The sequence below is a fragment of the Silurus aristotelis genome (assembly GCF_946808225.1).
Source record: "Silurus aristotelis genome assembly, chromosome: 20".
Taxonomy (NCBI): Eukaryota; Metazoa; Chordata; class Actinopteri; order Siluriformes; family Siluridae; genus Silurus; species Silurus aristotelis.
In genome coordinates this window covers 4547162-4562586 of record NC_139593.1, presented here as the reverse complement: position 1 = coordinate 4562586, position 15425 = coordinate 4547162, and the positions used below count along the sequence as shown (strand labels likewise).

Here is a 15425-nt window from a genome sequence, read left to right as displayed (position 1 = left end):
GTGACACACAATGAGGGACACGTCCTTTGTGTTACACTCCAACACCGTCACCTCTCGTCTCCACCTTCACTGTTCGTCTTCTCCCACTTCTCTCTTTTTTACTTTCATTGCTTCTCTTTATTTTGTTTTCTTTCCCTCTGTCTTCCCTACACCTTTTATTATATTGTTTTCTGTCCTGCTTCTTTTTTTTTTTACTTTTCCTTTCTCTTTCTCTCTTTATATGTTTTTGCCTTTCTTTCTTTCTTTCTTTCTTTCTTTCTTTCTTTCTTTCTTTCTTTCTTTCTTTCTTTCTTTCTTTCTCACTTCTTTTATTTGTTCTTTTGCCTTACTTTCACTTTTTTGCTAGCTTATTGCTTATGTTCTTTTTTCTTCCTTTCTTTTCTCCCACAGCTTCCTTTTTTTATGTTTCTCTCTGTATATTTCCATCATTAGATTTTTCCTATTATTGATTATTGTTCTTTCTTTCTTTTTTCTTCTTAGTTCTTTATATTACCCATTTTTACCATGCCTACATTCTTTCTAACCTTTTTTCTAGACCACCTTTCTTTTGTTTTTTGTCTCTTTCCCTTTTTTTCTTTCCATCCTTTTTCTCCTTCTTCCTCTTTTTGGAGTATCTAGAATCTCTAACTATGCTAGGTCTCTATCAGGCGTACACGTCGAGCCGTTGTAACCGAAGCTCTGAACACGCCCGAGTGAAAACTCGCGTCTCTCCGACGAAGACCCGTCCAGTGTCTAAACTGGATGTTGTGTTACGATGTCGACCTGTTTATGATCCCGCTAACATCAGTCGCTCTGACGAATCACACGAACTTATCAGTGCCCATTAACGAGCCTTCAGCCGCTCAGCCGTTCCAAGTCAAACATCGCTGGCATCTCCGCGACTCGCCGCTTTCCCTCTCACACACTTTCCTCCAGATGCTTATCAGCGGGAAAAAAGCTCAGGGAAATCTGACAGCGTGGCTATTTGAGAGCCACTGCGATAGCGCTGAGAACCTGCGGCTGTTTGCTTTGAGTCACCGCTCGAAACGGCTACTCTGATTAATCGCTGTTATTCTGTGTGTGTTTTTCTTTTTTACAGATGTTAACGACTGCCAAGGGCAGTGTCTGAACGGAGGATCTTGTAAGGTATGTATGTGTGTGTGTGTGTGTGTGTGTGTGTGTGTGTGTGTCTGTGTGTGTGAGACACACACCATATTTCCTGGGGGTCTTTTGTCAAATTTTTGTCCCCCCCAATACCTCCATTTTCTGATCCCCTTATTTCTTTTCGAAAATAGAATGGCTGCTGAGTCATTCTTTGTAGAAAGGACAGGAGGGAAAGAAAGCCATGTGGGAAGAAAGAAAAAAAGAAAGAAAAGAGGGACAGAGAAAGAGAGAGAGAGAGAGAGAGAGAGAGAGAGAGAGAGAGAGAGAGAGAAAGAAAGAAAGAAAGAGTACTGGTGGGAGGAAAGCTGGATGAACACAGTAGATCAGATTTCCATAAACATTCCTGTGTCCTGCCAGAGAAAGAGAGAAAGAGAGAGAGAGAGCCTTTATTCTTCCGTCTCTCCTCCTCCCCTTGTGCCCACACCTCCCTCTCTCTCTCCCTCGCTCATTCTTTCTTTTCTCCCGTCTTTTACCTCGCTGACCCTTTTTCCTTCACCGCACAAGTGCTCCGGCGCTCCAGAGAGAAGATAAACCCAGAATCTCAGGAACAGGGAATGACAAAACCCGCGGCTAGCCTGCAAATTAGCCAAAGCAGACATGATTAGCCGCAAATTATTTTACGCTAGCTGCAGAAATGTTCCCACTACGTTTCACTAGCTAACCCTGTAACATATTTAGTGGTAATCTAGTTAATGCTAGCAAGTGCCAGAGAAAATATTTATCAAAACCCACCACTATTCTCCCAAATTAGCAATAGCAGACACCGCGGTTAGCGTCGAGGTTTGCTACGCTAGTTGTAACATAATTAAAACCCTTCATTTTGAATATAAAAAACTTCTCAGGTTATTTGAATGTTTCCGCTATGTTTTGCTAACTATCCCTGTCCTAGCTCATCTGTTTTGTTTCTGATGCTAGTCTCGTCACCTTCTAGCCATGCTAGCTTTTAATCTGGAAACTTTGCAGAAAAAGATGTCCAGTTCATGCTAGCAAGGGGATCAGCGCTATTCCATTTTTGTTAACGGATTCGGCGAAGACAAAGGGAATATTTATATTTGCAATTAGAAATTTGCTAACTTAGCTATTTTTTGCTAACCTGCCCACCATGTTTTGAAGCTAACCCAGTTGTGGTAAATTAGCTCGTTCAGACCGCATGGATTTGTCTTTTGTAAAACAGTTCCTCGGTGTATTACAAAAAAAGAAAGTAATTAGCATGCTAAGAGTTCCTTGAAACAAAAGCATATTAGCAGATGAGTGTGATGGCTTCAGGGTATATTTGGGATTCGTTAGAGATTAGCGTTATAATGTGTGGGTGCTAACAAGGCACGTTTCATGTCTGGTGTTTCTCAGGATCTGGTGAACGGGTACAGGTGCGCGTGTGCGCCGGGATTCACGGGCGAACACTGCGAGAAGGACGTTGACGAGTGCGCCAGTCAGCCCTGCCTGAACAAGGGCCAATGCCGCGATGACATCAACGGCTTCCAGTGCCTGTGCCTGCCCGGCTTCTCTGGAACCCTGTGCCAGGTGTGTAAAACTCTGCAAGCACATGCCCAGCTCGCCCACGCCATTCTTTTCGCTCGGGTGCGGCGTTATTTCAACTTCCAAAAAAAAGGAAAACAATTTTTGCAAATTCTGCGTCATTTTTCCTCTCACCGCAACCTAATTTCCTTTGTGGCGGTCGGATAAGCTTATATAGAGCTTTTGTAGCTCCCTCCAGGCCCTCTGTGTAGAGCTGAGAGCTGTTGGCGTTTCCCCGATGCACCCTCGCCGTACTCCTCCAGCAAAACCCCATCAAGCCCAGTCATGTCGCTGCCTGACGCTAACTGCTCTTTGTTTTCGTTTTAAGACACACACTAGCTCTGAGTGAATAACGCATTTCAAATAGATCGATGTGTTGAAACAGTTTATTCACCTGACTGCACTTTTCTGACCTGTTTATGCTAACATCGTTTATCTGTTTCTCCTCAAAAATGATTAGCCTATCAAAGCTTCAATAATTTTTATGTCTTTTTTTAGATTAGCTGTTTCACTTGTCATTAGCCTAGCAAAGCTTCTCTAGCTGTTTAATGGCAACAGTTATTCTGTGACACTTAAGGTAACTCATTAGCCTGGATACATTTCTCTAGCTTTTTTATTTAACCTATTTTAAGTTAGTAAATTTTTAGCCTAGCAAAATGTCACTAATATTTTTAATCCTAACTTTGATTATCTGTTTCTCTTGATGTAACTCATTCGCTTAGAATAGCTTCAATAATTTTCATGCTAATTTTCTTTATCTGTTTCTCCCAACGTAACTTCGCCTAGCAAAGCTTCTCAAACTTTTCAATGGTAACTTAGTTTACCTGTGACACTTGATGTTAACCTGGCGAACTTTTTCTAACTTTTTATGCTAACTTAGTTTTTCTTTATGTAAATTATTTGCCTAGCAAAAGTTTACTTATATTTTTATGCTAACTCACATGAGCTGTTTCACTTGCGTTTACTCATTAGCCTAGCAAAACCTCTCTGGCTTTTTAATGCTAACCTAGTTTATCTGTCCCTGCTAAGGTAACTTATTAGCTTAGTATTGTTTTTTTTAGAATAGTTAGCATGAACTTGCTAACACAGATTAGCTGTTTCACTTGTGGTAACTCATTGACTTGGCTAAGCTTCTTTTGGTTTTTGGTTATTAATCTTACAGTGTTTATCTAGCTGTACACATGCTAATAAAGATTAAGTGTGTTTTTTGTTTGCTTACCAGGTTTAGAACTTTAACTTACGATAATTCTTTGATCTGAATCTGTTTAGCTTTTCTGAATCTGTCTCTAGCTTTTTTGATTTTTGCTAGTTTAATTTACTTGTTGCTCCTGATGTAAATCATTAGCCTAGCAGAGACTAACAACCCAACCTTTTATTTTAGCCTGGCTAATGTTCTCTAGCTTTTCAGGCTAACTTACATCATCTGTTTCTCCTGAGGCAACTCGTTAGAAATGTTTCTCTGGGACAGTTTGCATTAAAATAAATGTTTTTAATGTTTTTCTTGAGGTAACTTATTACTCTCTTTTCATTGCTAACTTAGTTTGCCTGTTACACCTGAGGTAACCCATTAACCTGGTTACGCTTTTCTAGCTTTTTTTTCTAACTTGGTTGAAGACATATTACTCAAGATAACTTATAAGCTTAGAAAAAGGTTAGTAAAAATATCTTTTTATGTTACCTAAGTGTCTATTATTCTTGCAGTTACTCAGTAGCCTGCTAACTTCCTCTAGGTATTTTTATGCTAACGTAGTTTAACGTTTTCCATTAGAGAACTTATTTGCCCAGCAAAGCTTCACAATTGTTAAATGCAAACTTTGTTTATGTTTCTCTTGCTGTAACTGGCTAGGTTTTTCTAGCTAACTGTGCATTAAAATATAGATGTTTTTTGTTATTACATTTGAGGTAACTTATAAGCCTGAATAACTTTCTTTCTTTTCTTTTTTTGTTTCTCAAGATAAACTTATTAATCTGTATCTTTTTCTTTAGTTTTTATACAAATGTAGATTCAATTAACTCTTGAGGAACAGCTATTCATTAACTTATCAATTAGCATGGCTAACTTCTTCTATTGTTTAATGCTAACATAGATTAGCTGTTTGTCTTGAGTTAACTCATTGTCTTGGTTATGTTGTTTTAATTCTAACCTTTTAGTTTTGTTGTTTTTATTGTTTATGATGGGGTAACATTTTCCCTGAATATGTTGTTTATATTGAGGTTAAGCTATTAGCCTACCTGTGAGGTAAAATATTATCCTGGATTTGCTTCTTTATCTTACTAGTTAGCTTGTTAACGATGGTTAGTTTTTGTTTCTCATCATCATATTGTCATATTATATTCTGACTTAACTGAGTCTGTGTCATATGGTTTTTAAGATAAAACGTGTTAGCCAGGCGATCTCTTAGTTGCTAGTCAGTTTTGTTTGTGTATTTGTAACATGTGTAACATGTTTCATCACTGATGATGTAAATGTAACATCAGTATAAACAACATATTCAGGGAAAATGTTACCCCATCATAAACAATAAAAACAACAAAACTTAAGGGTTAGAACTAGAACAATATAACCAACACAATGAGTTAACTCAAGACAAATAGCTAATCTATGTTAGCATTAAACAATAGAGGAAGTTAGCCATGCTAATTGATAAGTTTGTAACATGTGTAACAAATGTTTTTCATTCTGTTCTGTATTCTGAAGTAACTTCTAGTGGTTGCTGTGTTTTTTCAGACTATTCCTAGGGAAACATTTTTGTGTTCATGTTCTAATTTATTTCTATCAATTCAGAGGTTATTTCTTTGGACTAGATCATGTTTCTTTTGTTCAGTCTGTGTAATTAAGTAATTAAGTCATAATTTAGCCTTGCTGAGTTTTTTGGGGGGTTTTTTTGTGCTTATTCTGAGGAATTTTTTTAGCCTAGCTTTTTTTCTCTAGCTATGCTTTTATTTGTTAGTTTTGCTATATACCGCGTTACTCTGAGGTAACTTAGTTGTATTGTTTTGTTGTAATATTATTAGTGGTGCTTGAAAAGGCACAAGAAATTTGCTCATATAAAATAATATATTCGATTAGTTAGTTTAGTTACGTTTCTTTATATAATGTTGAGGTGATTGTTAGTTTGCTTTGTTAGTTTTGCTATGTTTCTTTACATTATTCTGAGGTCATTTTTTAGCCTAACTTCATTTCTTTGTCTGGTGCTTTAATTTGTAAGTTCACTATGTTTCTTAAAATTTTTTCAGGTAAATTAATTATCCTAGTATGACTTCATTTTCTTATTGTTTTGTTTGTTAGTTTTGCTGTTTCCTATATTATTCTGGGGTAAATCATTTAGCATATTTTTTTTTCTTGACATATAAATTTTTTTATTAGTGTTTCTTTACATTATTCTGAGGTAAAGAATTTAGCCTAGCTTTATATCTTTAAACTTTAGAAATTTCCTAGGTAATTTTTTAGCCTAGCTTTGTTTCTTAATCTTGAACCGTTAGTTTTGCTGTTTCTTTACATTACTTTGAGGTATATTAGTTATCCTAGCTGTTTTTTCATACATACTTTTGAGGTCAATTATTAATTCTAGCTTTGCTTCTCTATCTTGAGCCTTTATTTGTTAATTTGCGTGTTAACGATTTTGAGCGAAAAACCTGCCTTCATAAAAAGTTGGTTCTTGATATTCTTCGATTATTATGCTAGCCGTTATGTCTCAGGTCCAAAAATACGGTAGTCTACCAGGGAATGACATGAAATCCCATTGTACAGATTCTCACAGTGTTTTGTGTTGTGCAGCTGGATATCGACTACTGCGAGGGAAACCCGTGTCAGAACGGCTCGCCGTGTTTCAACCTTGCCACTGATTATTACTGCAAATGTTCCGAGGATTACGAAGGAAAGAACTGCTCCCATCTCAAAGACCACTGTCGCACCACACCCTGTGAAGGTACGGCTTTGTGTGTGTGTGTGTGTGTGTGTGTGTGTGTGTGTGTGTGTGTGTGTGTGTGTGTGTGTGTTTGTGTGTGCATTCCATTTGTTCAAGTGTCAAAATACTTTACTCAGGGCTTAAGTTATTAGATTTGTTCTATTTTTCAGTCCTAGCATGTAAGTTTTTAATACACAATCAAGTTGTAGGTGAAGTTATTCAGGTGTGTACGTGGTATTGTTGTGTTCCGACTCCACACGAATACACACAAAACGTTATGTAACGTGATTGTGAAACCTTTATGCCCTCTACTTAGCGGTCTACGTTTCTACAGTGTCTGTAGCGTAAAGGTGACGAACTGTGTGACTTTATAAGGGGGGGTTGGGGGTGGCTGGTGAAGTGAAGTCATAAAGAATGTTAACAAAATCGTTGTACAATAACAGAGACACCCAGAATATTTCTATGAAGGGCCAAAAAAAATCTAACTTGATTAAGGGCCATGAGCTGATAGTTAATGTTGCAATTTATCAAACTGTATTTAATTTCAATTAAAGTTGCCATGGTTACCCTCAAAAATATTTAGAAATGAATAAATTAGCGAATGAATGAATAAACAAATAAATACATATTTCCTAGTGCAGTTTTGTTTTTTTACACTTTCCATTTTTTTTACGTTTTCTTTGTGTTTTATTTATGAAACTTACAGTGCAATTAATACTAAAATCAATCCCATTTACAGTACAATAGAGTTCATTGTCTAATACAGCTATTCAAGCTCTAAGCAATACAGATGGATGCATGTAATATCAGTGACATCTAATGAGAAACATGAAGCTGCTTCGTATTTTTCAACTTTTTTCCACATTGGGTTGCAGATCAGAATATAATGTAGGTGAAAGTCAGTCAGTTTTCTTCTTATTAACACTTTAGACTTGAAGTTCATCAGACTGAAAGCCGACTCAGAGAAGACAGTCCTGCCTAAGGTTGCTGAACGTCCAATTAGAAATGAACATTTGTGTCAGTGGACACAAAGCCCTCAACAAAGCCCTCAACCCTTTGTGCTCCAGGGGCACTGGACCAGTGCTTGGACCCCTGCTTCCTACTGTAATATCACTGGGATATGCAAATAAATAATTTCACTGTGCTGCCATGTACACAGTATAAAGCACCTTCTTTCTTTTCTTTCCTTTTACACTTATTTCCCTCTTCTCATAAATGGCATGACAGAGCTGCCCAAACCCTAGTCATGCCATGTATGAGTTTCATATACACGAAAATGAAAAACACTAACGATAATTACAAATTTCTTTGAAGTTTACTGTGCTTGCCTTATATATATTACTTCATTTTAGTTCATAAAAAAAAAATCTAAGCCATTTTGTTTTTGTAGTTTCCGTGTTCAGTATATAGTCTCATGTTTTTCGCATCTCTTGTCTAAGTAATGATACTTGTAACTTAAACCCTCGCCTTTACACAGAGCGACGTTTAAAAGTGCTGAGTCTCTACTCTATCAGTAAATTAATCAACACTGGTTTACTAGATTACATGCTAGGTTCTATAGATTATGTATTAGAAAATCTATTGAGAAGAATTATAGTGCACTTGAATGAATTAATATTGTCCCATATGTGTCTCATACAGGATTCTTCCTCCAGTTCTGGGTGTCCTTTGTTGTGTTTTTCATTTGTTTTGGGTTTGTTTGTTTATATGGTATGTATAATATGTAAACAATGGCAAAACAAATCGAAACGTGTCATTTGGGGACCTCCTGTGTTTTTTAAGCAATGACGTCGAACCGGTTTCCAGGTTCAGGACGTATCAGATTGACGCCGTTCCGTTGTCCTGCTGCGTTACATTTTTATAGCACGTCTCCATTGCTTGCCCAAGGCCATGCCATCTTAGGAACACTGGGAAGATCGTGTTACAAGTTCGAGGTTCGCCACGTTACAGATACAGGGGCGGTGGTGCCGGAGCAGACAAGGTGGCGGCTCTGCAAAGTCTTAGCACGTTGGCATCTGAACCGTTACCAGAGCTGTCAGGATCTTGGGTGTGTTCTCGTACAGGGTTATACACGCTCTGAGGGTTTGAAAGAGAGAACACAAGAGAGATAATAGGTCTAATAGGTCTTTTTCATGAAAAAGAAAAAAAAAGACATAAAGCAGGGAGAGGCTCAAATTGGAATTTCCCCTTGATTTATTGCCAGAGAGTGCAGTCGGACCGTGTTAACCCCGCCCCTTTCCCCATCATCTGTTTCACAGTTATTGACAGCTGCACCGTCGCTGTGGTTTCGAACAGCACCCCGGGCAACGTCCGCTACATATCGTCAAACGTGTGCGGTCCGCACGGTCGATGCCGTAGCCTCGCCGGTGGCCATTTCAGCTGCGAGTGTCAGGACGGATTCACCGGGACCTACTGTCACGAGAGTAAGTGTGTGTGTGTGTGTGTGTGTGTGTGTGTGTGTGTGTGTGTGTGTGTGTGTGTGTGTGTGTGTTGATCTGAAATCACATGCAAATACAAGAACCAATCATGTTCCAGTATTCAAATAAACCCATATTTGATACTGGGGGTCTGATTTGCATATTAGTATTGAATCCAGATTTCGTTATTTGGAAAAGAGTGAAAGTTTTGCTTTTGTTTTATGTTTTTTTTTTATAATAACAAACATAATAACCTATCTTTCTTTTAGACATCAACGACTGCGAGAGCATCCCGTGCCGTAACGGAGGGACGTGTATCGATAAAGTCAACGTGTATCAGTGTATCTGCGCTGACGGCTGGGAAGGACCCGACTGTGAAACTAGTAAGTACATGCTTCTTCTATTAAAAAATAATACTAATAATAATTATTATTATTATTATTATTATGATCATTATTATAATATTAGTCAGAACTTGTTCTTTTAGACCATTACACTTTAATTTATATGTGCTCTTGAGAAAGGAATGTGATCACTCAGTCGAAACGTGTCGTGGCCATACAGTAACATCTATATATCGCCAAAAAAGAGACATTGTTGGATTTCTAAACAGTAAATATGTGCACAGATACGCAAATAAATAAATGTGCACCCTGTTGTATGCAAACCAATATATAAACGTGAACTGCAGAAATTTTTTTTTTTATATTTTATATCATTGTTTTTATTTATATACATATATATATATTAATTCTTTTGTACATTTTAGATATCGATGACTGCAACACGAACCCGTGCCATGATCGCGGTGTGTGTCGCGACCTGGTCAACGACTTCTACTGCGAGTGCAAAAACGGCTGGAAGGGCAAAACCTGTCACTCACGTAAGCCCTGCGTTCAAATACAATTGAATTTATGATGAAATAAATCGAACCACACACACAGGCACCCACCCCTAACCATCCTTGTAAACCCCACCTTCTTTAAAAAAAAAACAATATTGATTGTTTCTTGCATTAAAAACAATTTACGGTTAAATAAAACGAAACAGAAACACCCCCCTTCCCCCCCCCCCTCCATTGGGTGGGTCTCTAGGCCTGATCGAGGTATAGGGGGGAGTAGTTAATAAGTAATCACAGATGCGTCATTTCTACGTTGTTGTCGTATCCTGAGTGTTTTTTGGTCATGTGGTTGCCAGGTGAGAGCCAGTGTGACGAGACGACCTGCAACAACGGCGGCACCTGCTATGATGAAGGAGACTCCTTCAAATGCATGTGTGCACCTGGTTGGGAGGGGACGAGCTGCAACATCGGTACGCCAACTTTTCGGAAAATGTTTTCGTGACCATGGAATGAAGTGTCTAAATCTATATGTGTGTGTTTGTGTGTGTAGCGAAAAACAGTAGCTGCCTTCCCAATCCGTGCGAGAACGGCGCGACCTGCGTCGTCACCGGCGACCGCTTCACCTGCGTGTGCAAGGAAGGCTGGGAGGGACTGACCTGCAGCCAGAGTATGACATCACTTCCTGTTTTATCATTATTACACCACAATAGACAAATCTAAATAACAAGAATAAGAGGAAGAACAATGAAACTATTAAGAGATTTTTATATACATTTTCTTCTCCCCGTTGCCTTGGTGACACAATTAGTTTTCTGTAAAATCGTCATTTGTGTATCGATGGTGTGTGTTTTTTAAGAATCGAATCGCTTGTATTAAACATTTGTTTTTTCTGTCTTGTGTTACAGACTCGAATGACTGCAACCCACACCCATGGTAAGCCAATTCACACACACACACACACACACACACACACACACACACACACACACACACACACACACACACAGAGTTATCCTCCAGCTAAATACATAAAACCCTATTCTGTCACAGGTTTTCCCATGTCTTTTTTCTCTTTCACACACACACACTTTTTTTTTCTTGTGCTCTTCTCTACACGTTTCACGTGGCGCTCACACGGTCCCGAACACACCCTGAGGACGTTCAGGAAGCGATCATATCCATATTCATCCTCTCTTTTTGTTGCACCAAGATCTTATCAGTGGTTGACCTTTGCACCCATGAACCTAATCTGTCATTCTCATATTTTATTTTTGTTTTCTAGCTACAACAGTGGGACATGTGTAGACGGGGATAACTGGTACCGGTGCGAGTGTGCCGCGGGCTTCGCCGGACCCGACTGTCGCATCAGTGAGTGAATGGCCTTTAGTTAATGCATTCAGATTGCATCATGAATAATTAATGAATTATTTCATCGTCAATTGAAAACTTTCACAACATTGGAATTCAAATCGAATGGACTCGAGTTAACTTTCCTGCAAATGAATTTTTATATAAACCTTTCATTATTCTTTCAACGTGAACGTTTAACGGTACGGAATGCTGTAGCTAGACGAAGAACTAGAGCTCCTATTTCAACTACAATCATCTCACTGTGTCACTATGAGCTGATTTTGAGCAGCACACGTTATCCCTCCATCACCGTCACGTGCTGCCTCATTAAATTCAGCTAGCATTAAACAATTTTGCATTAAGCTTAAGCTAACTAGCTTAATACACGAGAGTTTTGCTAATACAGTTCTTTACGTTGTTGAAGAAAAGTCGCATTTCATTCGCAGGTTAGCTGACAGAGAGGAATTTTATTTGTTGTTTTTGGTTTGTTTATTTATTTGTTTGGGTTTTTTAATTTCGTTTATCATCAAGTCAGAAATTGGCTAAAATAAAATATATACAATATGTATATGAAGTATATAATTAAGTATATCATAAATAAATATAATATGCTAGAAGTACTGCTGTGGCATCAGAGAAAAGTGGATCTGAATTTGTTCACATTTGTGAGTAAATATATGTATTCATTAAATAAATATAATTATTTACTTACTTGAATGGATGAATAAATTGATATTATATACTCTACAAAAATATACACTACATACTTTATATCTCTACATTTGGATATTTTATTACATAATATATGTTTTTATTTTATACATATTATTTGTTATACATTTTTAGTTCATTTGTATTATAACTTTATTTTTTAGATTTTATTTATTCATGATCTTTTAAAGATGTGATTGTGATAGGTTAGGTAGTAGTGGAATATAGCAAATATAATAAAACAATTGCTCACGTTGTTGCAAAGTCATAAAAAAGTTGTAAAAAAATGTATTTATTGGAGATTTTATTTGATGAGACTGTAACTGTTATATAACAGAAAGGAAGTATTTAAGCTGCTTTTCAGACAGTGAGTTTTCCATAATAACACATAATGCTGAATGTGTAATATGATGATAAAGTACTGTCCTAATTGGTTCATATGAAGTACTGGTTATAGTTGATTATAGTTGATTCATATGAAGTACTGGTTATAGTTGATTCATATAAAGTACTGGTTATAGTTGATTATAGTTGATTCATATAAAGTACTGGTTATAGTTGATTTATATAAAGTACTGGTTATAGTTGATTCATATGAAGTACTGGTTATAGTTGATTTATATGAAGTACTGGATTTATATAAAGTACTGGTTATAGTTGATTCATATGAAGTACTGGATTTATATAAAGTACTGGTTATAGTTGATTTATATAAAGTACTGGTTATAGTTGATTCATATGAAGTACTGGTTATAGTTGATTCATATGAAGTACTGGATTTATATAAAGTACTGGTTATAGTTGATTTATATAAAGTACTGGTTATAGTTGATTCATATGAAGTACTGGTTATAGTTGATTTATATAAAGTACTGATTATAGTTGATTTATATGAAGTACTGGTTATAGTTGATTCATATAAAGTACTGGTTATAGTTGATTCATATAAAGTACTGGTTATAGTTGATTTATATAAAGTACTGGTTATAGTTGATTTATATAAAGTACTGGTTATAGTTGATTTATATAAAGTACTGGTTATAGTTGATTCATATAAAGTACTGGTTATAGTTGATTTATATAAAGTACTGGTTATAGTTGATTTATATAAAGTACTGGTTATAGTTGATTTATATAAAGTACTGATTATAGTTGATTTATATAAAGTACTGATTATAGTTGATTTATATAAAGTACTGATTATAGTTGATTTATATAAAGTACTGGTTATAGTTGATTTATATAAAGTACTGATTATAGTTGATTTATATAAAGTACTGGTTATAGTTGATTTATATGAAGTACTGGATTTATATAAAGTACTGGTTATAGTTAATTCATATGAAGTACTGGATTTATATAAAGTACTGGTTATAGTTGATTCATATGAAGTACTGGTTATAGTTGATTTATATAAAGTACTGATTATAGTTGATTTATATGAAGTACTGGTTATAGTTGATTCATATAAAGTACTGGTTATAGTTGATTTATATAAAGTACTGGTTATAGTTGATTCATATGAAGTACTGGTTATAGTTGATTTATATGAAGTACTGGATTTATATAAAGTACTGGTTATAGTTGATTCATATGAAGTACTGGATTTATATAAAGTACTGGTTATAGTTGATTCATATGAAGTACTGGATTTATATAAAGTACTGGTTATAGTTGATTTATATAAAGTACTGGTTATAGTTGATTCATATGAAGTACTGGTTATAGTTGATTTATATAAAGTACTGATTATAGTTGATTTATATGAAGTACTGGTTATAGTTGATTCATATAAAGTACTGGTTATAGTTGATTCATATAAAGTACTGGTTATAGTTAATTTATATAAAGTACTGGTTATAGTTGATTTATATAAAGTACTGGTTATAGTTGATTTATATAAAGTACTGGTTATAGTTGATTCATATAAAGTACTGGTTATAGTTGATTTATATAAAGTACTGGTTATAGTTGATTTATATAAAGTACTGGTTATAGTTGATTTATATAAAGTACTGATTATAGTTGATTCATATAAAGTACTGGTTATAGTTGATTTATATAAAGTACTGGTTATAGTTGATTTATATAAAGTACTGGTTATAGTTGATTTATATAAAGTACTGATTATAGTTGATTTATATAAAGTACTGATTATAGTTGATTTATATAAAGTACTGGTTATAGTTGATTTATATAAAGTACTGATTATAGTTGATTTATATAAAGTACTGGTTATAGTTGATTTATATAAAGTACTGGTTATAGTTGATTTATATAAAGTACTGGTTATAGTTGATTTATATAAAGTACTGATTATAGTTGATTTATATAAAGTACTGGTTATAGTTGATTTATATAAAGTACTGGTTATAGTTGATTTATATAAAGTACTGGTTATAGTTGATTTATATAAAGTACTGATTATAGTTGATTTATATAAAGTACTGGTTATAGTTGATTTATATAAAGTACTGGTTATAGTTGATTTATATAAAGTACTGGTTATAGTTGATTCATATAAAGTACTGGTTATAGTTGATTCATATGAAGTACTGGTTATAGTTGATTTATATAAAGTACTGATTATAGTTGATTCATATGAAGTACTGGTTATAGTTGATTCATATAAAGTACTGGATTTATATAAAGTACTGATTATAGTTGATTTATATAAAGTACTGGTTATAGTTGATTCATATGAAGTACTGGTTATAGTTGATTCATATAAAGTACTGGTTATAGTTGATTCATATGAAGTACTGGTTATAGTTGATTCATATGAAGTACTGGTTATAGTTGATTCATATAAAGTACTGGATTTATATAAAGTACTGGTTATAGTTGATTTATATAAAGTACTGATTATAGTTGATTTATATAAAGTACTGGTTATAGTTGATTCATATGAAGTACTGGTTATAGTTGATTCATATAAAGTACTGGATTTATATAAAGTACTGATTATAGTTGATTTATATAAAGTACTGGTTATAGTTGATTCATATGAAGTACTGGTTATAGTTGATTCATATAAAGTACTGGATTTATATAAAGTACTGATTATAGTTGATTTATATAAAGTACTGGTTATAGTTGATTCATATGAAGTACTGGTTATAGTTGATTCATATAAAGTACTGGTTATAGTTGATTCATATGAAGTACTGGTTATAGTTGATTCATATGAAGTACTGGTTATAGTTGATTCATATAAAGTACTGGATTTATATAAAGTACTGGTTATAGTTGATTTATATAAAGTACTGGTTATAGTTGATTTATATAAAGTACTGGTTATAGTTGATTCATATAAAGTACTGGTTATAGTTAATTTATATAAAGTACTGGTTATAGTTGATTTATATAAAGTACTGGTTATAGTTGATTTATATAAAGTACTGATTATAGTTGATTTATATAAAGTACTGATTATAGTTGATTTATATAAAGTACTGGTTATAGTTGATTTATATAAAGTACTGGTTATAGTTGATTTATATAAAGTACTGGTTATAGTTGATTCATATAAAGTACTGG

At 34.8% G+C, this 15425-nt stretch overlaps 1 protein-coding gene across 4 annotated transcripts in view; it reads left to right on the top strand.

Moving 5' to 3' along the window:
* The window catches only part of jag1a (jagged canonical Notch ligand 1a), a 41892-nt gene that overhangs the window by 16729 nt on the left and 9738 nt on the right, over positions 1-15425 (top strand). For all 4 annotated transcript variants that reach the window (XM_083522730.1, XM_083522729.1, XM_083522728.1 and 1 more), the window contains exons 11-20: positions 1079-1125; positions 2491-2664; positions 6437-6587; positions 8825-8989; positions 9253-9366; positions 9753-9866; positions 10181-10294; positions 10375-10491; positions 10730-10757; positions 11107-11192. In XM_083522730.1, coding sequence (XP_083378856.1) covers positions 1079-1125; positions 2491-2664; positions 6437-6587; positions 8825-8989; positions 9253-9366; positions 9753-9866; positions 10181-10294; positions 10375-10491; positions 10730-10757; positions 11107-11192 — 1110 coding nt within the window. The remainder of the gene's footprint in view (positions 1-1078; positions 1126-2490; positions 2665-6436; positions 6588-8824; positions 8990-9252; positions 9367-9752; positions 9867-10180; positions 10295-10374; positions 10492-10729; positions 10758-11106; positions 11193-15425) is intronic.